Source organism: Schistocerca piceifrons, chromosome 8, assembly GCF_021461385.2.
Source record: "Schistocerca piceifrons isolate TAMUIC-IGC-003096 chromosome 8, iqSchPice1.1, whole genome shotgun sequence".
Taxonomy (NCBI): Eukaryota; Metazoa; Arthropoda; class Insecta; order Orthoptera; family Acrididae; genus Schistocerca; species Schistocerca piceifrons.
This window is the reverse complement of record NC_060145.1, coordinates 43225499-43251636: the sequence shown is the minus strand read 5'-3', so window position 1 is coordinate 43251636 and position 26138 is coordinate 43225499. Positions and strand designations below refer to the sequence as shown.

Below are 26138 nucleotides of genomic sequence, written 5' to 3'. Positions count from 1 at the left end.
CCAACACCAATCCTTCCTCTCCACTGTCACAACTCGTAGTATCGCTCTGCTTAACTCGCTGGCTTATATAGCTGGCTCACAGCCGGCCGTAGGTACAAGTCGGTTATCACATTGGCGGCCGTGAGACGGCCGCGACAGCTATGGCTTCTACTTACTGTTTCTTTTTCTCAGACAGTTGATGGTATGACGTGTCAAATCTCTTAGGAATGCTGAGAAACGGATCTGTTTAGTGGTGCAACAAACTAGTTACGCCTCTTTATTTTAGGAGAACGCTGCACATAGTACACTAGCATACCGAAGATATATATCGTAGCAACTGGCAACAAATGAATTTTTATATAAATATAATCAAAGATGGGAGCACAGCTCCCCCTATTGGCATGGTTCCCCCCTCTGAGGCGTCAGTGTCTGTTGTTGAATCAGGATCTGGATGACTTGGGATAGGTCATTTACCATGACCCAATACGTTTCTTTTTTGCTGTCGTGTAATATTTATTATTATTTTATATTTTCTCAAGATCAAATAAGGAAAGGACAGGTGCTTTATTTCAGTTTCTGTAGTAATGTGTCACATCACCAACAACTTTAATCTTGGCACAGTTCAGTGCACCTTTAACCCATAAGGACATGGACTCTGATTAATTTACTTTACGACGATTCCTCGTCCTAAGATCCAATGGCATTGTAGACATATAATAAGAAGTACCACGATCTCTGTTATACATTTCACACATCTGAAATGTACGATAAGCAATAACTTCTCGGCTGTTAAAAGTCTCCAGCCCTGCTAGTGCACATGGCAATGGTTGGAATTCTGTGGCTTGCAAGATCCCCTCGCTTCTAGACTGATATTGTTATTACTCAGCTTAGCCGCGAGTCCGTAGAGGGTGGTATATGTCACGTACAGTATGACTGGTCAGCATTTCCACCCGGAATCTACGAGTGTAAATCGGACCTTCCTTGATCCGCCTTGGTGGGTCGTGTCGTCGGATTTCCTCCAACCTGTGCGCGGTGCAGCTCTCGTAAATGTCGTCCCGTGCAGATTCTTCAATGGCGCATTGGATGTCTCTGTCGGTGGAAGCTAATGATCTGAAATTGCTGTCGATCAACTTTGGGGTATCTATTTACTCGAAATTAACATTCAGAATGCCGAAATATCACTTTTATTCCTATTAGATCAATAATGAAACACTCATGTCACAAACTACTCGTAACCGAGAGCATGGCTACGACCGAACAAGACAGGAAGAGCTCTTAACGCTGACTGCCGACCTTGGCGAGCAGTCCGTATCTCTTACTAGTTTCGTCACAGTTCGTGGATTTCCGATAGATATGCATTTGTTAATGAACGGGTGTGAATTTTAACGAGGCAAAATTATGATAAATAGTTTTAAACATCCAGAGGCTCCTCCTAGTATTCATGTTGTCACAAATGACTTTAATTATTAAATATAAATAAACAAACTCGATGACTTTGCCGCCAAGACGGCGGTACTTCCCGTCATGTATATTTCCCAGGCTGATGCTTGTTGCTACGGTCCAGCGCCGAGTCCCACCCCACTACGCGCGACATGGTCGCTTCGTCACCTAGCCAGCCAGCGTGGGAAATGCTCTCCGACCCATGGCCGGCTACGGACTACAGCACTTCCTAACTAACGTGAATACATTAATGAGAGACAATAATTTATTAAAACTGGTAAAAATGTCTTCCTCACGTAAGAGGCACCTTACAGGCTCTAGTACGTGGTGGTAAAGTGGAGAATGTGTCGGGGCTGGAGACTTTTAACAGCCGAGACGTTATTGCTTACCGTACACTCCAGATATGTGAAGCGTATAACAGAGATCGTGGTACTTCTTATTATATGTCTACAATGCCATTGGTTCTTAGGACGAGGAATCGTCGTAAAGTAAATTAATCGGAGTCTGTGTCCTCATGGGTTAAAGATGCACTGAACTGTGCCAAGATTAAAGTTGTTGGTGATGTGACACATTACTACAGAAACTGAAATAAAGCACCTGTCCTTCCCTTATTTGACCTTGAGAAGTTGATAAGGGACTCGGCTCGCTACTGGCTGCCGGAAGTTGCGGTCTGATGACTGGCAGCTATATAAGTGACGTTTCTGGTAAGACGGCGTCAGTAATCGAGCAACCGCAAGTGCAGCAACATCGATACAGACTGGTTATGCCGTGTTATTTTAGGAGGAAAAGGCGCACGTGTCTTACAGTTTATTTCTTTCGATATTTTGCGAGTTATGAGCATTCGTTTTCATGTTTTGTTAGGTTTATCTCCACCAGTCCCCTCAAGAAAACACCCTCCAGAAATTGTGTATTGTGTAATGCAGGGAAGAAGAAAACTGATGCAAGCTATGAATATGAGAAATGTCTAGTGGCGTTGCACATGCCTCTCTTGATCGGGAATACCACATTAACAAAAACTTCAAAAGCAGTACTATCTTTACTCCTCATCACTTCAATAAACAGTAAGTGTAGATTTATAAGGAATTCCTATAAAGAGATACCTTATGTTGAGAAAAGTATGTAACACAAAATATACTGATTTTAGAAAATTTAAATAGTAAATATAGGGTCGACTATGGGGGAAAATATTAGTAAGTCGGTGGGTTAAACCTACACTCTACAAAAAAGCTAAATGTTCCGTTCCTTTAAATTTTCATCCCATTGCAGATCCATCGAATTTTGGTGAATAAATAATGTTCATTTTAAGATCATCACGTGTAAGCATAATTTTTTGGAGTTTACTTTTGGTTTCTGTTCTCAATTAAAAACGAAGAAAGAATACAATTTAATTTTACTTAATGCCATAAATGAAAATCATTTGACCCGCCAGGTTAGTCGAGAGCGCTAATGCGCTGCTTCGTGGACTCGGGTAGGCGCACCGGCCCCGGATCGAATCCGCCCAGCGGATTACCGTCGTCGGTCAGTGTGTCGGCCAGCCTGGATGCGGTTTTTAGGCGGTTTTCCACATCCCTCTAGGTGAATACCGGGCCGATCCCAGCGTTCCGCCTCAGTTACACGACTCGCAGACATCTGCACACCCTCGCACTATTCCATGAATTACACTTGACGCAGACAGCAGGGGTACACTGATTCCGTCCCGGGGGGTAAGGGGCGGCGGCAGAAAGGGCATCCAGCCACCCCTTTCCACTAACCTTGCCAAATCCGTTCCTAACAATGCCGACCCTGTGTCAGCGCGGGACAACGCACCAGTAAAAGAAAGAAATAATAAATGAAAATCCTTTATTTAACAAATAAGTGAATGTTTCGCCGTTTAATTATATTGTTTCGATTTTATGTGTTTTTAAACCTTTTTTGGCCAAAGAGCGATATGCTTGTACCACTGATAGTCGGCCCACGTCCATCACCAGTCATGAGACACCCATTTTCCACACTTCTAGACCACATGGCCACATCACTAATCTACTCTCCTTCCAATTCCAGGCATCACACATCATTGTTAACCGGACTTATTTATATACACGCCAATGTATACAGAATTGTATCTTCATCGGACTGTAGTTTCGTGTTGTTCAAGTATTTGTGGCAGTATATCCGAAGCTGAGCTTAGTAGAGGTGAATTATACTCACATCAGCCATGTTTTTTTTGTGTGTCGCAGTCTGAGGACCAGCGCAACCCCGTGCTGGCAGCCAGCCCCTACCACTCGACGGGCGGCCCGCTGACGGTGGGGGAGGCGCCCTACCACACGCCGCTCTCCAGGGCGTTCCTGGAGGCGGCCGCCTACCTGGGGTACCCGCTGAGGGACACCACCTCAGACCCCAACCACGGCTTCCAGTTCATAGAGGTGAGATCATACCCACATAAGACATGTTTCACCTGGGTTACCAACTGTGGGACACTACCCCAGATCCCAAACACAGCTTCCAGTGAACAGAAGTGAACTCATACCCACATAATAGATGTTCCATCTGGAGTATCTGCCACTTCACTCCCGGTACCACGTCTTCCAGTTCATAGAGATGAGCCCGTACCTACATAAGACATGTTTCACCTGGGGTATACACTATGAGACACTACCTCAGACCCCAACCACGGCTTCCAGTTCATAGAGGTGAGATCAAACCCACATAAGACACGTTTCACATGGGGTACCCACTGTGGGACACTACCCCAGATCCCAAACACAGCTTCCAGTGAACAGAGGTGAGCTCATACCCACATAAGAAATGTTCCTTCTGGGGTATCTGCCACTTCACACCCGGTACCATGGCTTTCCGTTCATAGAAATGAGCTCGTATCTACATAAGACAAGTTTCAAGTGGGGTACCCACTGTGGGACACTACCCCACATCCCAAACACAGCTTCCAGTTAACAGAAGTGAACTCATACCCACATAAGAGATGTTCCATCTGGGGTACCTGCCACCTCACGCCCGCAACAACGGCTTCCAGTTAATAGAGATGATCTCATACCCACATAAGACAAGTTTCAAGCGGGGTACCCACTGTGGGATACTACCCCACATCCTAAACACAGCTTCCAGTGAACAGAAGTGAACTTATACCCACATAAGAGATGTTCCATCTGGGGTATCTGCCACTTCACTCCCGGTACCACGGCTTCCAGTTCATAGAGATGAGCTCGTACCTACATAAAACTTGTTTCACCTGGGGTATGCACTGTGAGACACTACCTCAGACCCCAACCACGGCTTCCAGTTAATCGAAGTGAGCTGATAGCCACATAAGACATGTTCCTTCTGCGATACCTGCCCCCTCACGCCCACAACCACGGCTTCCAGTTAATAGAGATGAGCTGATACCCACATAAGACAAGTTTCAAGCAGGGTATTCATTGTGGGACACTACGCCACATCCCAAACACAGCTTCCAGTGAACAGAAGTGAACTCACACCCACGTAAGAGACCATCTGGGGTATCTGCCACTTCACGCCCGCCACCACGGCTTCCAGTTCATAGAGATGAGCTCGTACCTACATAAGACATGTTTCACCTGGGGTATACACTGTGAGACACCACCTCAGACCCCAGCCACGGCTTGCAGTTAATAGAAGTGAGCTCATAGCCGCATAAGACGTGTTCCTTCTGGGATACCTGCCACCTCACGCCCGCAACCACGGCTTCCAGTTGATAGAGATGAGCTCATACCCACATAAGACAAGTTTCACGTGGGGCACCCAAAGTGGGATATCAGCTCAAATCACAACCACGGCTTCCAGTTAATAGAGGTGAGGTCATGTCCACATAAGACATACTTCATTTGGCATACCCGCTGTGGGACACCACCTCATACCCAAGTCACGGCTTCCAGTTCATAGAGGTGACCTTATATCCTCACACTGTCAAGTAAGAAACGGGTGAGTGAAACAAAATCCACAGAGACCGACGTATAATACGGCTAGGTTCCGGTTATAAGAGTTAATGTGGACCTGATACTGCGTATAATTCAAAATACGTTTTTTCACGGGAAACTGCTATTCACTGCATGTATATGGGATGTTAATAAGAAACGAGCCAGAGGCATAATTACAGAAACCAGTACCTGCATCTTAGAAGTATTGACCTTGGCTGTTGAGACACTTGCCCCACAGTGACACAAGGCGGTGAATGGCTGTGTCATAAAATTCCCGGGGCTGCGATGTTAGCCAGTTCCGCACGTACAGCTGGACGTCGTCGTCCGAGGTGAATCGTTTGCCCCTCAGAGCCTTTTTGAGGGGACCAAAAATGGCGTAATCACAGTGACAGAGGTCAGGAATGTATGGAGGGTGGCTGAAAACATCCCATTTGAATTTCTGCAGGAGTGCCGCGACTGTGTTGGCCGTATGAGGCTTTCCATTGTCGTGGGGCAGAATGACCCCATGTGTGAGATTGCCTGCTCGTTTTGATTTGATCGCTTGGCGAAGGGTGATCAAGGTTTGCGAATAACGCTGGGCATTCGCTGTTATCCCGTGCTACAGGAAATGAATCAGAAGGGGGCCATCTTGGTCAAACAAGAACGTCAGCATAACCTTTCCTGCACTCGTGTGGTCGGCGACGTCCAGCTGTATGGGCGGAACTGGTTAACATCGCAGCCCCGGGAGTTTTATGAGACAGCCGTTCAGCGCCTTGTATCACAGTGGGACAAGTGTCTCAACAGCCAGGGTCAATACTTCAACATACAGGTACTGGTTTATGTAATTATGCCTCCAGCTCGTTTATTTTTGAATGCCCCGTATACAAAACGTGATACATGTCACATTTGAAAGCCCTCTACACTACTCAGACGTTACTCGACCTAACCTGACAACTCGTCTACAAAATTACACTTTAAGTATAATATATGTCATGTCATTTGCATGCTTTTGTAACTTCATTTCCCAGCAATCGTATGGCTACTGTGACCTCTGTGCTTTGACAACAGTCTACAGGGTGCTCCTGATATGTCTCTCTGAGCAGGTGCGATACTCCGAACAAACAGTATCAGCCACGTATGCAAATACATATTACAATTTCTGCGATAACTGCAACTTTGTTTGTCCACAACACTGAATTATTCAGTAACACAAATAATCCACTTTCATGTGATCACTGTACAAATCCCCTACGCTGTGCTGGTGTTCCATTTAGAGTCTAAGTCCAAATCGGCGAATACACTGATCCTATTCCGTCATAGGTGCTGCTCTGTGGCGATCTCTTGCGTTGTCGATGGGCTGATTTGACGTTAGAATCGGCGAACGGGTCTATCATCCAAGGCATGCACACTGCGATGGAGTTGCTGAACTCGATGGAAGTGGAAGCGCACCTTAAGTCACGGACCGGGGCATGTATCCTGGTTGAACAGAGATATAAACCGCGCACTATGTGTTCTGTGTTATAGCTGTCGTGTAATATAGCTACTGTAATGTAGTAGGTTGTTTGATTAGTGTGTGTGAGTGGGGGGGGGGGGGGGGAGGGAGGATGCCAGACAGCAAGGTCATTGGTTCCATCGGATTAGGGAAGGATGAGGAGGGAAACTGGCCGTGCCCTTTCACGGGAACCATCCTAGCATTTACCTGAAGTGATTTAGAGAAATCACGGAAAACCGAAATCAGGATGGCCAGAAGCGGGTTTGAACCGTCGTTCTCCCGAATCCTAAACACTGCGCCACCTCTCTCTGTAATGCTGGCGAGCTATGCTACAGGGCTCTCGAACTGCTAGTGGCATTTCTCCGCCTGGCGTTTATGCTGCTCCTTGCAACTTGTGTTGCTAGAGGGAAGGCTAGCCTGCAGCGGCGCTGGGACCACGCGACCCGCAGTCATAGCACATGAAATTCACTACGGGGACTGCATTTGAACTTGAGGATGGTGGTACTTGTCAACGTTCCGGTCGACCACGTCTGCCCACCATAAGGCAGGATCGCCGTATTGAGCATCCAGCACATCGTAAATCATTCACATCTGTGCCTGCCATCTGACAACAAGTAATTGCCTCCAACACTGTGTGGCATTACGCGTCACTGCTTGCAGACCAGCAGCAGCTGGATTAGGGAATTACCGTCCCATGGGCAGCCTGCTGTTAATACCACAATACAAACGGCTGCGTTTGGAAAGGTGCCACGACTTTGAAGAATGTTGATGAATAGCATTTCAAAGTGTTCAGCGATGAATCGTGGTTCTGCGCTATCCTGGATGACTATTCTCACAGAATATGGTGGCGGACTGGGGAAAGGTCTATATTTTCAATGCTTTGTAGAGGCACAGCAGTGTTACTTCTGGCGGTATTGGGTGGGCTGACATCGAGTATGACTTTAAGTCATGGCTAGTAGTGACTGAAGGAACTGTAATGGCACAATGACACGCAAAGGAGAACCTGCGTCCTCAGGCGACTCTTCTCCCGCGACGGTATAGTGGTGCCATTTCTTAACAGAACAAAACTCGTCCACACATGGCATCTCGCTGATGCTGGGTTACTTCGGTGACCAGCAAGATCCTCAAATGTGTCCCCGATAGTACACCTGTGGGAAGAGCTCAGACGTCAACGCTGTCCCAGAGCCAGTATCCAGGTACAACAGTTGAGAGAGCCGGCCGCTGTGACCGAGCGGTTGTAGGCGCTTCAGTCCTGCCTCGGGCATGGATATGTGTGATGGCCTTAGGTTGGTTAGGTTTAAGTAGTTCTAAGTTCTAGGGGACTGATGACCTCCCATAGTGCTTAGAGCAATTTTTTGAACAGTTGTGAGCCATTTTGCCGCAGGAGATAACACAACAGCTTTATGACACTATTCGCAACTGAGTAAGTGCAGGCATCCAGGCCAGAGTTGATGCAGTAACTCTAATAAGTGGCCTCATACTGCCAAGTTCTTTGTAAATTCGATTTGATCTTGTAACCATTTTTGTAATTACTGAAACAACATAACATATCCATGAAATTCCATGTCGTTTCCTCCTTCCCTTCTGGGTGCTGCAACTTTTTGCCAGGCAGCTTATATCAGGGTCCTGTCCTGTATGTAGTTATTACGGCAGACAACAGAAGTACACCAGCTCGAACGCCTAAAACTGATTGACACTGACTTCAAATTCTAGAGATGTGTCTGTTCCTCTAATGATAATGGTTTATATCTGCAAACATCTGTATTTATGTGCAATCGACGTCTGAGTTTTATCGAATATTTGTGCAACATGTAACAGACAATTATGATGAGGAGATTCGCTAGTCATAAAGAAGGTAATATCTGGCTGAAACATTTGCCTTAAACAGAATAAGGTAACACATGCATTGTTTACAGATCCGTATTTCCCAAAACACAAGTTGCTGTGTTCAGTATCCTAGGGCGTCTGCTATACTTCATCACGTCTTAGGCTGAAGGGTTGCCGCACCAACAGGCGTCAACGTTCAAAATCATGACACTCGCTAGCGTACGGCAGCAGCAAATAGTAACCAGCCGGAGACACAGCAAGTAAATACATTACTGGCCATTAAAGTTGCTACACCACGAAGATGACGTGCTACAGACGCGAAATTTAACAGACGGGAAGAAGGTGTTGTGATATGTAGTTTTCCAGAGCATTCACACAAGGTTGGCGCCGGTGGCGACACCTACAACGTGCTGACATGAGGAAAGTTTCCAGCCGATTTCTCATGCAGAAACAGCAGTTGACCGGTGTTTCCTGGTGAAACGTTGTTGTGATGCCTCGTGTAAGAGGAGAAATGCATACCATCACGTTTCCGACTTTGATAAGGGTCGGATTGTAGCCTATCGCGATTGCGGTTTATCGTATCGCGACATTGCTGCTCGCGCTGGTCGAGATCCAATGACTGTTAGCAGAATATGGAATCGCTGGGTTCAGGAGGGTAGTAGGGAACGCCGTGCTGGATCCCAACGGCGTCGTATCACTAGCAGTCGAGATGACAGGCATCTTATCCGTATGGCTGTAACGGATCGTGCAGCCACGTCTCGATCCCTGTGTCAACAGATGGGGACTTTTGCAAGACAAAAAACATCTGCACGAACAGTTCGACGACGTTTGCAGTAGCATGGTCTATAAGCTAGGAGACCATGGCTGCTGTTACCCTTGACGCTGCATCACAGACAGGAGCGCCTGCGATGGTGTACTCAACGAGGAACCTGGGTGCACGAATGGCAAAACGTCATTTTTTCGGATGAATCCAGGTTCTGTTTGCAGCATCATGATGGTCGCATCCATGCTTGCCGACATCGCTGTGAACGCATATTGGAAGCGTGTATTCGTCATCGCCATACTGGCGTATCACCCGGCGTGATGGTATGGGGTGCCATTGGTTACACGTTCGGTCACCTCTTGTTCGCACTGACGGCACTTTGAACAGTGGACGTTACATTTCAGATGTGTTACGACCCGTGACTCCACCCTTCATTCGATCCCTGCGAAACCCTACATTTCAGCAGGATAATGCACGACCGCATGTTGCAGGTCCTGCTAGGGCCTTTCTGGATACAGAAAATGTTCGACTGCTGCCCTGGCCAGCACATTCTCCAGATCTCTCAACAACTGAAAACGTCTGGTCAAGGGTTTCCGAGCAACTGGCTCATCACAATACGCCTGTCACTACTCTTGATGAAGTGTGGTATCGTGTGGAAGCTGCATGGGCAGCTGTACCTGTACACGCCATCCAAGATCTGTTTGACTCAATGCCTAGGCGTATCAAGGCCGTTATTACGGCGAGAGGTGGTTGTTCTGGGTACTGATTTCTCAGGCTCTATGCACTCAAATTGCGTGAAAATGTAATCACATATCAGTTCTAGTATAATATATTTGTCCAGTGAATACCTGTTTATCATCTGCATTTCTTCTTGGTGTAGCAATTTTAATGGCCAGTCAGAGAATCCACAAGTAAATAAGTATATGCTAACCGGCAATCCTACGGAAGGCTCAGTGCTAAACCCGTGGTGCCGCGTAGCCAATTGTGGTGCCTGCATCACCATCGGCGGCTAATATTTTCTCTGTTGCAGTCACGTGTCTGCCGGAGGAGAGTGTTGTGTCTCACGTACAAACTACCAATGGAAAGTCGGAATTAATTACAACTTAGAAGATTTATTCTCAAAAGAACGTGAAACATAACTCGGCGGAATCACTCGTGTCCAGATCCGTATCCAAAGTTCATCTCCAGCAAACACTATCACAGTAGCAGCGTCTGCGATTGAGAGGAGACCTACTCTGTACTCCAGGAGGCCCACCGGACTGCTGCCGTTCCGGGTCGCGACGACGTAGGGCTGCATCCAGATTGGCTCCGTCGACTCCAACGGTATGACTTCCGCATCTCTTGTGGCGCCCCTACTGTGAGCTCTTTGGATTATACCACGCTGCTGCCACTGAAGAGTTGACACTCGGTGATACTGAAGACGGTGGCCGCGTCTTGCGTGCGGCTACCGCGCTGTATGAACGCACGGCACAACGCACAGAACGAGTACCCTTCCACTCGGTGTACATTTAAGAAGCTGCCCGTTACCTAGCCAACCAGTTAGTTACAGATGCAGGGCAATCCAAGGTACACATCAACAGCCAGCACCTAACACATCTGTATGCTTGAGACCTCCGCTCTCACCCACGATTACTGCCTAGTTGGACTCTGCCACTAATGCACAATAAATTATGTGGTGGCCTCTCAGGGAGAACTTAGGTGGACTCAGTCTTAGTGGTTAACTAAGTTGGACAGTAATCGATCATCTATTATTCTTACTTGGCGTTTCGAGAGAACTCTGTATTTATTCTTAAAACACAGAGTGAGAAGATTAATTTCTCGAGTGAATCAGTATTATGGTGCGTGGATTTGTTGTCCGAACTAACTGCTGTATTGTGTTTAGCTGTACGTACAGTGATATAGTAAAGGTGTATGTTTTGGATTCAATGTTTGTGAATATCAGTTAGAGCTTGTTGTTCCGTTTGCGGTCACACCAATGTGTTGCACTACGTTCTTCGTACATTACGTTTGAGTGAAGTGATTAAATCACGGCGGATTGGAATAGATCTTGAAAAATGATCACTTTGTCGCCCTGTACAAAGCAATAGAACTCGTTGATATTGCTTATACACGCTTTTTACGCTTAAATTATGCGGCTAAAGATTGCAACAAGTGTCAGAATTGAGGTACATCTGAAAGTACTTGGATGTAGTACTTAACTAACGCGACCATATGATGTGGCCCTGACGAAGTTTTCAACTCTGAACTGTAGCAGGTGACAAACCGTTTGTTCTTCTACATAGACTAAAAACAGTTTTTCTTCAAAGTTCCATTCTACTGTGGTCGGTTTGGCAATGGGAACTTCACATATAATGAAAATATGTTTAGAGATTTCAGAGCGGACCATCACTCTTCATGGCTTGATGGAAGACTGACGTCCGTTTATAGCTTTACATTGAGGTAACTTTGAGCGCTCGGCTGCATCTTCTACGATAAGAGATTGACGTCTTGGTCTGTCGTCTCGTTCCGCAGGGCACAACCCGAGCTGGGCAGCGGTGTTCCAGCAACAAGGCCTTCTTGTCGTCCAAAGTGCGCCGCCGACGCAACCTCACCATCTGGCTGCGAACCAGGGCCCTCAAGATCATCATGGAGAACGGCCGTGCCGTGGGTGTGCAGGTAAGTCGCTATGACAAACTGTAGCAAGATAAGACACCTTGTACCTCCATCCCGCCGAGCACTCCGCTGGATCATAAATCGTTGCTTATGCCGTTGTCATTATCAACATCAAGTAAAAATTACTAAACCAATAAGTAATAACGATAATGATACAATGATAATATTGATAACAAGCTGAAATCGTGATAAGAGGATGACGATGCTATGACAACGACACTGGTAACATAATGTAAAGATTATTGTAAAAATGTAGATAAAACTATATCATTATAATGATAGTAGGATTCTGATAAGATGAAAGCTGGAGATGCGTTTCTGCCTTCTGTTTCTCTAGACTCCGAAAAAACTAATAGAACGGTCGCTAAAGCACGTTACTGTCATCATCGGCCTATGTCTGTTCTGCAGATCCCACGTTCTCCTGGTGGGCTCCATGTATTGAGAAATCCAGCGATGTGTTGCCGAAGCACAATTTATCTAGCTAGAGAAGTCGTATCTATTATTTGACGGTCCAGTGGTATTGGCGCTTTTCCTACAGCACTCCTGACCAGAGGTTTCATTACCTTGGACACACGCAAAGATAATTTTAAGGAGACATCAGTGTGAAATAAATGGTTGTAACCTGCTGATAATGCGACACAGATCTTTTGTACTTGATTTAGTGGCCATGCCTCCAACGCCTGCATTCCTAGGCATGCGTAGAAGTACTTAATATTTTCTACTAGCAAACAGTTCCACCATCATTCATCCTTATCTGTATTTTATGTAACATTACCAACGAATAAGTAGGATAAAAGTATAGTTACTCTGTATCACTATTTCTAGAAAAAAAGTTGCATTAAAACTGTATATTCAGTAGCGACGAGCGTTAGTTGTTCTTCACGAGTATGTGAAGGTGCTACATTTCGAGAGAGGTACATCGCGGACAATTTTCATGACTAGCTGTCACACGGTATATAGGTTCCATTACAACGCTAGAGCAACCCACGCAATCTCTGCCCTAGGCTCGCAGCCACGCCGACTCTGGTGTCTGTAGAGCTGCATACCCTCCAGATTATTATCTGTGCCTGATGGTGGAATATTATTATTACGAGGCGTTTTCGAAACGTGAAGACCCGTATCTTATACGGAAATGCTGGCAACTAAAAAAATGGTTCAAATGGCTCTGAGCACTATGGGACTCAACATCTTAGGTCATAAGTCCCCTAGAACTTAGAACTACTTAAACCTAACTAACCTAAGGACATCACACACACCCATGCCTGAGGCAGGATTCGAACCTGCGACCGTAGCAGTCCCGCGGTTCCGGAGTGCAGAGACAGAACCGCTAGACCACCGCGGCCGGCAATGCTGGGAACTCAGGTACATGTTATACAAACGCAACGCCAGCTGTTGATTTCTTACGAAATTACAGAGGAATTTATTTGGTGTAAGTAGTCATTTTGACCACTACCACCAGTTGCGGAGAACGTCTTACTATCCTGTGTTTGTATGAGAAAGGACCTACAACTGCTCAAATTCATAGAAGTTGTGCTTAATGTATGAGCTTACAGAAATGACTGAAGGGAAGCCTAGAGAATGGGGTCGACTCTTTAAAACTGACCCTACAAATATGTGCGACGAAGAGGAAAGTGCTAGGCTCATATCCAGACCGTGAAAATTGTCATGAAGTGAATCAAAGGCTGCGTTCTTTGCGGCGACTGGCGCTCTAACTGACGAATTTCTTCACGTTGGTCGCTTCAGTCTCTAGACAATTGTCACGGAACATATCGGATGTCGCAAACTGTGCTTACCGTGAGTATTACGGCTAGCCAACAAAGCGAGCATCCACACACCGCCGCCCGTGGCGAGGATAAGCATGAGCATTTCCGATTGGAACTTCTGGGCCACCCACTTACAGAATCAATTTCGCTTCTAGAGACTATTACCTGTTTTTGCACTTCGAACAACGGCTTGGTTGACAATATTTTGAAGGTGATGATGAAACTGAGAACGCCGTTATCAACTGGTTCAGTTCTAGGGCGGTCACAACTGCTAAGCAGAGCGCTTTAATAATCTAGTGCAATGTTATGCATGTATTTAGAACTGAACGGGGTTAAGTGTCAGAGCGAAATAGAGTTGTAGGAATGTAGGCAAGCAACAAAACACTTTTCTAGCGATTATAATTTTTGATGACCAAACGACTCATAATTTTCAAATGTGTCTCGTGTTTTTATTATTAATATTTGCATATGGTACGTGGATCATCAGTCAGCATTAAGAAATAAAATGATCTAAAAAAATGTGGTATCATCAGATAGCTATGCGGTCGTACCGATCACCGATAAACACCCTTCTTTGACACCAGCTGCCAAGTGCGTTTGTACAAACTTTGTTCCAGTTATGTTTCTAGGTTGGGTAGTACCTCCAAGTATATGTGGCAAGAACAAGCCGTTCTGACGTGGGATTTGTCTGACGCCATGGGAATGACTTCACTAGCCACTAGCGATTGTTGTCGCGAGGCTATTTGCGCCTACCTCTATGCAAACTTATAAATATGGTTTATCGATAATACTAAATAATTCAGAATTACGGTCGCCAGATTGTTAGGGACAAATAACAGAGTATTAACCATCTGGTTATTATGCTGATAACTCGCGTAATCTGATGATGTTACCTGAGATATACCTGTTATTTATTTTAATCGGCATTAAATCGGGCCTCCGTGAGTAACATAGGATCACAAATCTACAACTCCTGTGGATATACTTAGCTTGTACTCGTTTGTTGTCCAGAGTGCCATTCCATGACGTCATACACAGAGAACAACGGGTATGAGTGCAGATATTTTTATCGGTGACTGAGTACAATGTACTTGATACAGGGCTTGTCTGATACCATGGGAATGAGGTCACTAGCCTCTAGCGGTTGTTGCGGTGTGGCTATTGGCAGACGCTTTAACAGATATGAGTATTTTTACAAGATGACATTATATTGTTTTTGCGTACGGTGAAGGCGATAACACTGATACAAATCCTTTCAGTGCGTCGATTTCATGTTGCTTATGAACAGAAAAGAAGCAAACCAAGATTTATCAGTTAGAATGCTTAATGATCATCTCAAATACATTCACAAGTTGTAACGGGTATAAGTGCAGACACTGATACATGTAGTACCTTAATATGAACACATATCAGTGTGTTGGCTGTTTTTTCTCTGCGTCGGACAGTCTTCCCACAAGAGCGTCACAAACTGTACGACCTGGTGTTTTCTGCACGCTCGTAACTGTACCACCACGTAAGTGACCTACTACAGTACAGACTAATCGTTTTGGGTCCACTCTTCCACACTTGAACACCTGACCTGCCGCCAACGGGAAAACAGGCACACTTGCCCTAGCAAATGGAATGCCTCGAAAGCATTGTGCCTGACCCTAGTTACAGGCGTGAATCAAGTGGTGAACTGTAACAATGATTAATCGAAGTTAATCATAGCGTCTGTGAGTAAAGAGTAACCATAATTTCTGGATAGTAACTGTAAAGTATAGTTTGCGAAAGATTTACATTTACTAAACCAAACAAAAAGTTTGGCCTGAAACCAGAGGAATGATTATTGGTTTTCTCAGGTTAGCGAAGGATAGGCAAAATAAAAGCAGCAAGGAAAGTATTTCATGCAAGACAGACAATCCAACTTACACCTTCAGCACATGGTGCATGTGACTTGTGAGGTTGGTTGCTTATCTGAAGGAGCATGAAATACTTTCTGGGCTACTTTTGTTTTGTCCACCCTACGTATTAGATGCTCTTACAGAGTGCGTGAGGTCTCAATAAAAGACGTTTGTTCTACGGCATCTAGCACGAATTACAGTGTACTGGACTCCGACTTTACGAGGCGGAAGTTCCACAGTTGCTGCTACAGAAAACTTAAAACAGTGAGGCGGAGTTCAATTGCTGGGTCTTATTTTCTCTGCCATGACTATGAAAGTGCCTACTAACAGTATTTTCTGCTATCAGCCTAAATAATGGTTACTAAATGCTCAGGTAAGTTTACAATCGACTTTTGAGGAAACTTTGCAAAATCTGTTATGTTGCCGCTACCTAGCTGGTGGCAATGGCCAAATGGGTCTTAGCAGAAGTATGTAAGCTCACAGCATTCTCCTTCATGAAAAGTGACTACCCTAACAATCATCAACATCTTATTGACAACGAATATAAATTTTGAGAAGTTAAGCCAAGATTAAAATAATCCGAAATATTTCTGCACTAGGAGGATAATATTATTTAATGTCTCTCTGTGACGTCTTGGGAACAGAGAAAATTGCAACCCTCTTTTAAGTTGTTATTAATTAAGGTGAATGAAACGGCAAACGCTTGCGTTATCACTGAGAGCCGCAGCCAGCCCCTGTGTGGGACGAGGAGGATTAAATGACTAATAGAACGTAAGGAAACTTAGTACGTCTACTCTCTAGGATACGCAGACTTTTGGACCAGAGGTGACGTCATGATTTGAGTGTTGTGTTGCTGTCGCAGGTGGCCCGCAAGAGCCGCGCCCCGGCCGTGAGGGAGGTGCGGGCCCGCCGCGAGGTCATCCTGTCCGCGGGGACCCTCAACGACCCACAGCTGCTGATGCTGTCCGGCATCGGGCCCAGCCAACACCTGCGCGTGAGTACTCCGTCGTCCTCACCTCTCAACGACTCCGTCACTTCGCACGCATTCATGTACACGCACAAAAGAAGCACAAACACACACACACACACACACACACTCGTTTCTTCAAAAACGTTGTAACATAACTGGGCTGTTACATGTTGAAACACCCCCGTTTTGTCCTTTATTGGGTTTTGTGTAATTTACCGAAGCCACCAAACAGTTAATTATTATAATTATATGACCGTGTGCTTAATGGATGATAGGCCATTGGTTTTTCTGCCATGGTTTCGCTGGTATTTCAACCGAGTGCGGCTGTTCTGAGACTGAATAGTGGAATGATTGAAAGTTTGTCTATTATTAAGGACCACAAAGGTTGCGATGTACAAACTGATGTCTATTTGCTACTAACACACAAATTCTGAGGCAGTTGCTACCTTCGCCTTACACGTCTAATTACGGTTATATCTTTTTATTGCTTGCTGATTTTAAGTACTTCGTCACACGCAATGATGATGGTTAACATTCACAAAAATCCTCACTGCAATCCATGGTTGTTGCTGGCCGACGCGATTGACGCGAATCACGTAATTCGGCACTTGTCACTTTCTGTTTCATATCACTCGCGAATCGGGATTAGTGAGGGTCAACCCCACGACCGATTGGGGGACGCCCTCACTCGTCATTCTCCGGTGAATTTTACCGTTTACTACTCACTCGACCACCATTCTTGCCCGTCTCTCCAGTAACTTCTTGTCACTCGACACTCGTCTCACTGCCTCCTGCAGCGCTCGACAATCGACCGGTCTGCAATCGACTCCGGCAGCGCTCGACAATCGACTCCGGTCTGCAATCGACCTGGGTATCGGATTCTAATATCTATGTCCGTGGGATCATGGATCCCTTACAATGCCACCACGCGATCTTTAGTCCATCTGAAAATATCTGTGTTTTCTTAACTGTGCTGGGTGAATGGACACATGTGGTGACTATTGAAGCCAAGTTACAGTATTTTTCTTTCGCGTGAGACAGGTCAGGAGAGTCAGCATAGTGCGTGGAAGGGCTGGTTGCTGCAGAACACAGGGCTCTTTCCCTAAGCTTCTCAAGGGTTGCAGAAGTCCAAGAACTCACAGGATGCCTGTGACAGTTTTTTGTCGACCGTTTGAAGTCAGGAAGTTCCGTTGAGCCCCGGAAGTGTTCGCTCTTCCTGCAGAGTGCTCAAGTGTGCGACTCCGCCATTTTGTGCTTCCACCGCACCAGAACTTCTCGTATTATGGAAGTTCCAGCAGCAGCCTCAAATGATCGGCGAGATGGCAATCGGCGTGCCAACCTTCAAACAACTAGGGAGTATACAGTGGGTGCTATTCAAGAATCTTAGCTGTTTCTCCCCTGCGATTTGTGTTGGATAGAAAAATCCTGTGGTAATCGTGATAGACTCTTCCCTCGGGCAGGACGTGTCTGGAGCGGAGGAGTGTGGTTATGGAGAGGGAGGTGCGCGCTATTGGTCCACGACGTCTTCTTTTCGGTCGCCAAGTCGCTGGTCTGTAGACTTGGACGTGTTTACTGTTTAAGTGTCGCAGTTTCGGAGCAGACCAGTCCTTTTTACCTGTAAACAGCTCACATCTTGCGTGACCTATAAGTCGCAACTTACATTGCATGTGTATTAATTCGGAGTTGTATTTAGTATTCAACAGTTTACTTTATCGCTCTTGTGAGCTGCTCAGACCTATTGGAACGCCATCTACACGTCCCCTAGCAGTCATCGTTGGTATTAATTTCAATCGCTTATAAGTAATTGGGGTGTTATCCATGGTAATTTGTGTTTTATTCAAATAATCAAATCCATTGTTTTGTTTGATAAACCGATATTCTTTGTGCAGAGGTTTTGTTAATAATCGATTTAAACGCGTTGCACACCCAAGTTTGTGACTCTTTGAGCGTTTAGTAGAGAGTTAAGTTCCCATGATTTTTAGTTTCAAGTAGGTTTTTCTTATTATACCATTCCTACAACAATTCTACTTTTTTTATGAGTATCATTGATCATTGACCTCAGATTATATTCTATATTCTACATCAAGGAAATAAACTAGATTAATTATAAGTGATCCCTTGAAATTTTTTCACTCGACTTCGTGACTTTGAACAAGCGGTCCTTCATTACTGAAAATTTTATAAATATGGATAATTACATTTGTTTATTTTAATCTGTGCTTTCATTGTGTAGGCGATCGCTTGAAATACAGTTACCCCCATTGAGATCAATTTGAGGACTTTTCAGTGGAAACATTTGATTGTTATATTCAGCATGAATGATTTTTCAACGATCAGAAGTATCATTAATTTTTTCTGAAGGCATGAAATCGCTGGGAAGGTTTTTCTTTTTTTCCTGATCTCATGAGTGTGGCAGGCAGAATGCACGGCGGCTGCCGAACCCCAGAACGTCTCACTGCAAAATGAAACCGTTATAAAAAGAGTAGATCAAGGAGATAAAGTAACATTTCCAGGCTACTATTTTTATATGTTCCATATTTAATGAAAACATTTAATCATACAACCGATTTTCGCACCTGTCAAACTCACGTTGCAGCGGTCCCTACCCCTTCCTAACTAATTAATTAACTAGAGTCAGGTAAGGAGGGTTCCTACCGTCACACGTTATTATGTCGCACATACTGCCAGCGCATATTGTTCCTCTTGAACTGTTGCATGTGGAGGGCTACGTTGAGCAACTCGTAATGAGGAGGTCTAGCACACTCGCAAGTTCGTCCGCAGCTCGTGGTCGTGCGGTAGCGTTCTCGCTTCCCACGCCCGGGTTCCCGGGTTCGATTCCCGGCGGGGTCAGGGATTTTCTCTGCCTCGTGATGACTGGGTGTTGTGTGCTGTCCTTAGGTTAGTTAGGTTTAAGTAGTTCTAAGTTCTAGGGGACTGATGACCTCCGATGTTAAGTCCCATAGTGCTCAGAGCCATTTGAACTCGCAAGTTCTCTAATTCACCGTCAACAAGTTTACTTGCCTGGTGTCTTGTAAAGCAGTCTCAGTATCCCAGTAGGACTCTACACGAGCAAACAATTCACTGTGAATGCTGGCATGGCAAACGGGAAATCTCGAAGCTATACGGTGCCAACTTGTTTTTTAAGAGAAAAATCAATGAAAAAACAGATTTTAGGCCAGTTTAACGGTAATACGTGAATGTAAGTTCGCAGATTCTAGTTACCACATATCGAGCGCCATTTCGAAATTATACAGTTATCTCCGCACGAATGCTACGGCAGTTGGAAGCCGACACTCGTGAATTTCTCCGAGGAACTTTTAACTCACTAAATTACTTTTGCGCGAAAACATATTCGGTTTACTACAATTGCATGATGCCCCTCCAAAAACTAGTCTGTGACTACCTGATAAACGTTTCCCGAGGCTGACAAATACTCTAACTTATTTTGCAAAATATGAAATTTCCCTCACAGTGATTACATGTTGTTAGCATGAATCTAGTCGGAGACAGTCTAGTGAGCTAGTTTCGGCGTTTCTCGTCCGCCTGTGTAGGAAACGTTTCTGATTGGTCGCTTTAATGACAAGTCATAAATACCATTCTAATTGAAATGTTGGCTTGATTTTGAAGTTATTGAAATCACTGTTCGGAAGCTGTCAGTGTGTATAATGTCGACTGTCTAGTTGGAGTCGTATATGAACATTTAAATAGGTAATACACATCTCAGAAAAAAATTTTGCATCACCTCGGTTCCGAGAGTTCCGGAACCTGTACAGAAAATTGGAATAGGGTTCAACATAAACATCACTTCCGCCCTTTTTATTGCTCCTGAAAACCACACATTGCGTGTTGTCCCACCATACAGCGAGACCTTCAGAGGTGGTGGTCCAGATTGCTGTACACACCGGTACCTCTAATACACAGTAGCACGCCCTCTTGCATTGATGCATGACTGTATTTGCAGTGGCATACTATCCACAAGTTCATCAAGGCACTGTTAGTCCGGATTGTCCCATTCATCAACTGCGATTCTCCGTAGATCCCTCAGATTGGTTGGCGATCACATCGTCAATAAACAGCCCTTTACAATTCATCCCAGGCATGCTCGATAGGATTCAAGTCTGGAGAACACGCTGGCCGCTTTAGTCGAGCGATGTCGTTACCCTGAAGGAAGTCATTCACAAGATGTGCACGATGGGGGCGCGAATTGTCGTCCATGAAGACGAATGCCTCGCCAATATGCTGTCGATATGGTTGCACTATCGCTCGGAGGGTGGCATTCAGGTATCGTACAGCCGTTACGGCGCCTTCCATGACCACCAGCGGCGTACGTCGGGCCCACATAATGTCACCCCAAAACTGCAGGGAACCTCCACCTTGCTGCACTCGCTGGACAGTGTGTCTAAAGCATTCAGCCTGACCGGATTGCCTCCAAACAGGTCTCCGATGATTGTCTAGTTGAAGGCATATGTGACACTAATCGGTGAAGAGAATGTGATGCCAATCCTGAGCGGTCCATTTGGCATGTTGTTATGCCCATCTGTACCGCGCTGCATGGTGTCGTGGTTGCAAAGATGGACCTCGCCATGGACGTCGGGAGTGAAGTTGCACATCATGCAGCCTATTGCTCACAGTTTGAGTCGTAACACGACGTCCTGTGGCTACACGAAAGGCATTATATAACATGGTGGCGTTGCTTTCAGGGTTTCTCCGAGCCATAATCCGTAGGCAGCGGTCATCCACTGCAGTAGTAACCCTTGGGCGGCCTGAGCGAGGCATGTCACTGCAGTATTTGCCCTTGGGCGGCCTGAGGGAGGATCGACAGTTCCTGTCTCTCTGTATCTCCTTCATGTCCGAACAACATCGCTTTGGTTCACTGCGAGACGCCTGGACACTTCCCTTATTGAGAGCCCTTCCTGGCACAAAGTAACAATGCGGACGCGATCGAACCGCGGTAATGACCATCTAGACATGGTTGAACTACAGACAACACAAGCCGTGTACCTCCTTCCTGGTGGAATGACTGGAACTGATCGGCTGTCGGACCCCCTCCGTCCTATAGGCGCTGGTCATGCATGGTTGTTTACATCTTTGGGGGGTTTGGTGACACCTCTGAACAGTGAAAAGGACTGTGTCTGCGATACAATATCCACAGTCAACGTCTATCTTCAGGAGTTCTGGGAACCGGGGTGATGCAAAACTTTTTTTGACGTGTGTATTAATCAACAAAGTTTTGCATTTGCCGGCAAGCCTCACAGTGTGAATCATCGCTTGCTCTGTGTGCTGCGGTACGACACGGCTCCTGCTCGCATCTCTGTTCTCATGCTCGGTGACCATTTGTCCTTCTGTGGGATGTGGACTGCTAACGATCCTAATTGCTTGCGTTCGTACAGTAGCGTAAGCCCCTCTACACCGTATGACGAAATTTAACAACATACTGGTCGATGTGAGGTATAACATTTACTTGCGTCTCTAGGACGGTAGCAACGCCAGCATGCTGTAGCGAAATTCAGGAAGACCTGCAGAGAATCGATAATTGGTACAGAGATTTGCAGTCGACCTTGGACGTAAACAAACGTAATATATTTGTTCATAAAAAGGAGAAGAGATTGTAAGTTTGTTGCCTTTTTGTTACCCCGTGCAGTCTTCGTAAAAATCCGTACCTTTGTTTGGTTAAGCCACTATCAGAGACAAAACTGATAATAAAACAGGTTCCCACCAGCCCCACCCCTTCCTAGGTATTGAGGATGACTGAACTCAAACATTAGTTCAATAAATAATTCAATGGGAAATAATATTTTCAATTAAATTGATTGGAACCCTTAACAAAGGCGATTGATATGCCGATGGCTCGAAATATTACTCATTACTCTTTAGCTGAACGTACTGTTCTCATGAATTTATCTGGTTACAGCCCTTATCAGGGAAAATATAAGAGGAGCATAAAATCACAATTATTTAAAAATGGGAAAGATACTTAAGCAATCATAAATCAGCAAACAGGACATGGGAGGTTAACTTTCAAGAATCAGGTTTATTCATTGAAAGAACGCATGAAAATAGAGGTGGGTGGGGAGAGAGAGATAGAGAGAGAGAGAGAGAGGGAGATATTCAGTTAACATTCTAATCTGTCGCCTGAGCATTAAAGCGTTAATATAATGCAATAAGATAAAGCACTTCAGGCTGTAACTTGGGTGAGGCAGCGAGAGGATAGAGTGCGGGACACATTCACTCACACACCCACACGACAGAACAGATCAAGACGCAGTTTATCACCACTAAACGTGAAAAGAGGTCTGACCCGCTTTGAACAGTCAGCAAAAGTAATATCAAAGCATAACGAATCACGCCCGACAACCCAGAGCCGACATCTTACCGTGGCAAGTTACTACACACATTTAAACGAATTGAAACGTTTCCAAGAAAATAGAAACACCAAGATACACCGGGAAAATGACTAAAACCACGACAAGATTAAATGATGACGAGCCACACGTGAGAGAACTAGCCTGGCAAAAATGGATACTGAGGATGGTTTCACGGTACACATGGCCCTCCGCTGAACAAGGCAGGTCTCACAAATTCGCATAAACCACTCAAATCCGAAAGTTGAAATTTAAATCGAATCAAAATCCACGATTGCAAACTACCAGCGGCACACATGGCTTGTCAGCTAACGTTCATGATGTTCAGATACGAGTATGGACCAGACGAACAAGTCGTACAGAAAAATACGGAAAATCAGAAAAATAAAAGCACATACGCATGTAGATCCAATCACACCATATTCACACGATATTTTGAATTATTAGCTCACGCTAAACACCCCTACTGGTGATTATTCCACCACGCTGTTCTAAAGGAACAAAGGAAGTTTCACTCACAGATAAACACCGAAACAAACATATTAACTTCAAAATCCAAAAACGAACTGAAAAATAAATACGGCGCTTCAGCTAACCTGAACGAACTTACGTACTTTCAACGATTCCTATAGTAACTACAAAACGCGCTTGACACCATATTTTAACTGAGCAGAAGGCTTGCTTAATCCTATGACCATACTCACCGTCGTCCAGACGAAGAGCGCCGTTCTGAAAGCTCCCAGCCACCCTGGATTACAGCCAGAACTGACAAGAGGAGCCGTTCCCATCACCAGCCTAACAATAAGCATCCCCTGTGCATACAGTGTAACCCCTATATTCAGGTAAGAGGGACTCTAGGTTGGTCATCCTGTACTCAAAGCAGAAGACAAGTAACTTCTATTCTGCTCCGATCAGACGACACTCCAAGCAACTACTACTATCCAACAAACTCCGAAATATACATAAACATACTCATTCGTTCACATTCAGACACACATAAAGTAAAATAAAGAAAGGACATGATAGGCAGATGTTCGGGTTCAGATTTCAACATAAAATGTGGAGCAAAATAAATTGAACTACTGCAACAAACAGACACAGTCTGGGGTGGCTGAGCGGGTCTAAGTGCTACAGTCTGGAACCGCGCGACCGCTACGGTCGCAGGTTCGGATCCTGCCTCGGGCATGGATGTGTGTGATGTCCTTAGGTTAGTTAGGTTTAAGTAGTTCTAAGTTCTAGGGGACTGATGACCTCAGAAGTTAAGTCCCATAGTGCTCAGAGCCATTTGAACCATAAATTTTGTCTGATATCGATCACTCAGTCCTTCGGGTGTAGCTGAAGACCTAATCAGCAAACCTGCGGTGTACAAAAGTGGATGACACAAGGTCACTGGAGGCAACAGCCTGATGGAACGGCCCCACTGAGACGTTTCAAGATCCACTACTGTCCGAGTACCCTATTGGGGATAAATAGCTGGAAACAGTTACAACCATAAGCTACCTACGAGTAGCCACCAGGAGTGACCTAAAGTGTAACGATCACATAAAACAAATGATGCAAAAAGCCGATGACAGACGATCCTCAAGGAATGTTATTGTGGTTTGTGGGGTCGAAGGGACTAGACTAAAAAGGCCATCAGTCAAGGAATGTTATTCGTTCAAAAGAAGTAGCTTACAAAACACTTCTAAGATCGAAACTTGCCCATTGCTCTTCAGTCTGTAACTCTTACCAGGTCGGATTAACAAAAGAGACAACGAAGATCCAACAAAGAGCGGGGTGCTCCGTCACGGGATCGTTTACTCGACGCGTGAACGTTTCGGAGATTCTCAACAAACTCCAGTGGCAGACACTACAGGAGAGGCTTTACGCATTGTGGAGATGCTTTAGTGTTGACATTCCGAGAGTGTGTGTTCGAAGAAGAGTCGGTCTACGTTTAGTTCTGGCCACAAATTTCTCGCACAACAACCACTGCGAGAAAATCAGTGAAACTGGATCTCATATGGAAGCGTATCGACGGTTATTTTTCACGCGCACCATTCATCAGTGTAACAGGGAGGGGAGGAAAGGATAATTGTTCCAGGAGTATTCTCCTCCACAGACCGTAAGGAGACTTGCGAAATGTAGATGAAGTTGTGGACGTCTAGATTATAGCTTATGCTTTGCTTCCCGTGCCCCTGAACTGGCACGCCTAACAGTAAGGCAACCCGCCAGACTGTGCTGTCGTACAGTGTAGCACTGGGAAGGCGTGAAGGCGTAAGCGTAAATTCTATAAGCACCTATAGCAGCGCTATATGTCTCGGAAACAATATGACAGAAGGTGTAAGCAGTAGTTTATATCCAAAAGCTGAAGAAGTAGGGCAGTTTTATCATCAAAGTGATATGTCAGATACGCTGATCGAACTGTAAAACTAAATTCTGTCCTCCCCGGCACTTCATAAGAAAAGTGTTGTCCACATCAAGAGAGTTAAGGAAAATTCGTATCGTTACAGTTGATTAGTAAGATCTATTCCTCCTTCCGTAAATTTAACATTATATCACTTGAATTTAACTGATAATTGTACAGGAAAGAGTAGTCTAAATATCGAATAAAAATGGTATTGCCGGCCGGAGTGGCCGTGCGGTTCTAGGCGCTACAGTCTGGAGCCGAGCGACCGCTACGGTCGCAGGTTCGAATCCTGCCTCGGGCATGGATGTGTGTGATGTCCTTAGGTTAGTTAGGTTTAATTAGTTCTAAGTTCTAGGTGACTGATGACCTCAGAAGTTAAGTCGCATAGTGCTCAGAGCAATTTGAGCCATTTTGAACATTGGAATTGTGTCTCATTTGGTGTCACAGACAGTCTCCATCCTTCTAAGAACAGACGCATATTAAGTCAATCTGCCATTTTTTTTAAAAAAAAGCTAAGTTTCTTGAATATGCTGCAAGAAACTGTCATGTTCATCATAATTATAATGATTCACGACAACCACTTTGTATCCACTAGCAAACAAAGCCCTCTTCCTCACTTCTGTCTAGTTAGTTAGTCAGTTACATGTTCCACAGATCATTTGAACGCTTCTTTTATCAAATAATGTAGGACGAGCCAGTTTACAGGATAT

At 45.1% G+C, this 26138-nt stretch overlaps 1 protein-coding gene across 1 annotated transcript in view; it reads left to right on the top strand.

Annotated features, from left to right (window-relative positions):
* Positions 1-26138, top strand: part of LOC124712067 (glucose dehydrogenase [FAD, quinone]-like) — a 175492-nt gene that overhangs the window by 13474 nt on the left and 135880 nt on the right. Inside the window, exons 3-5 of the mRNA XM_047242362.1 lie at positions 3636-3821; positions 11924-12067; positions 16573-16704. Of these exons, the coding sequence (XP_047098318.1) occupies positions 3636-3821; positions 11924-12067; positions 16573-16704 (462 nt within the window). The remainder of the gene's footprint in view (positions 1-3635; positions 3822-11923; positions 12068-16572; positions 16705-26138) is intronic.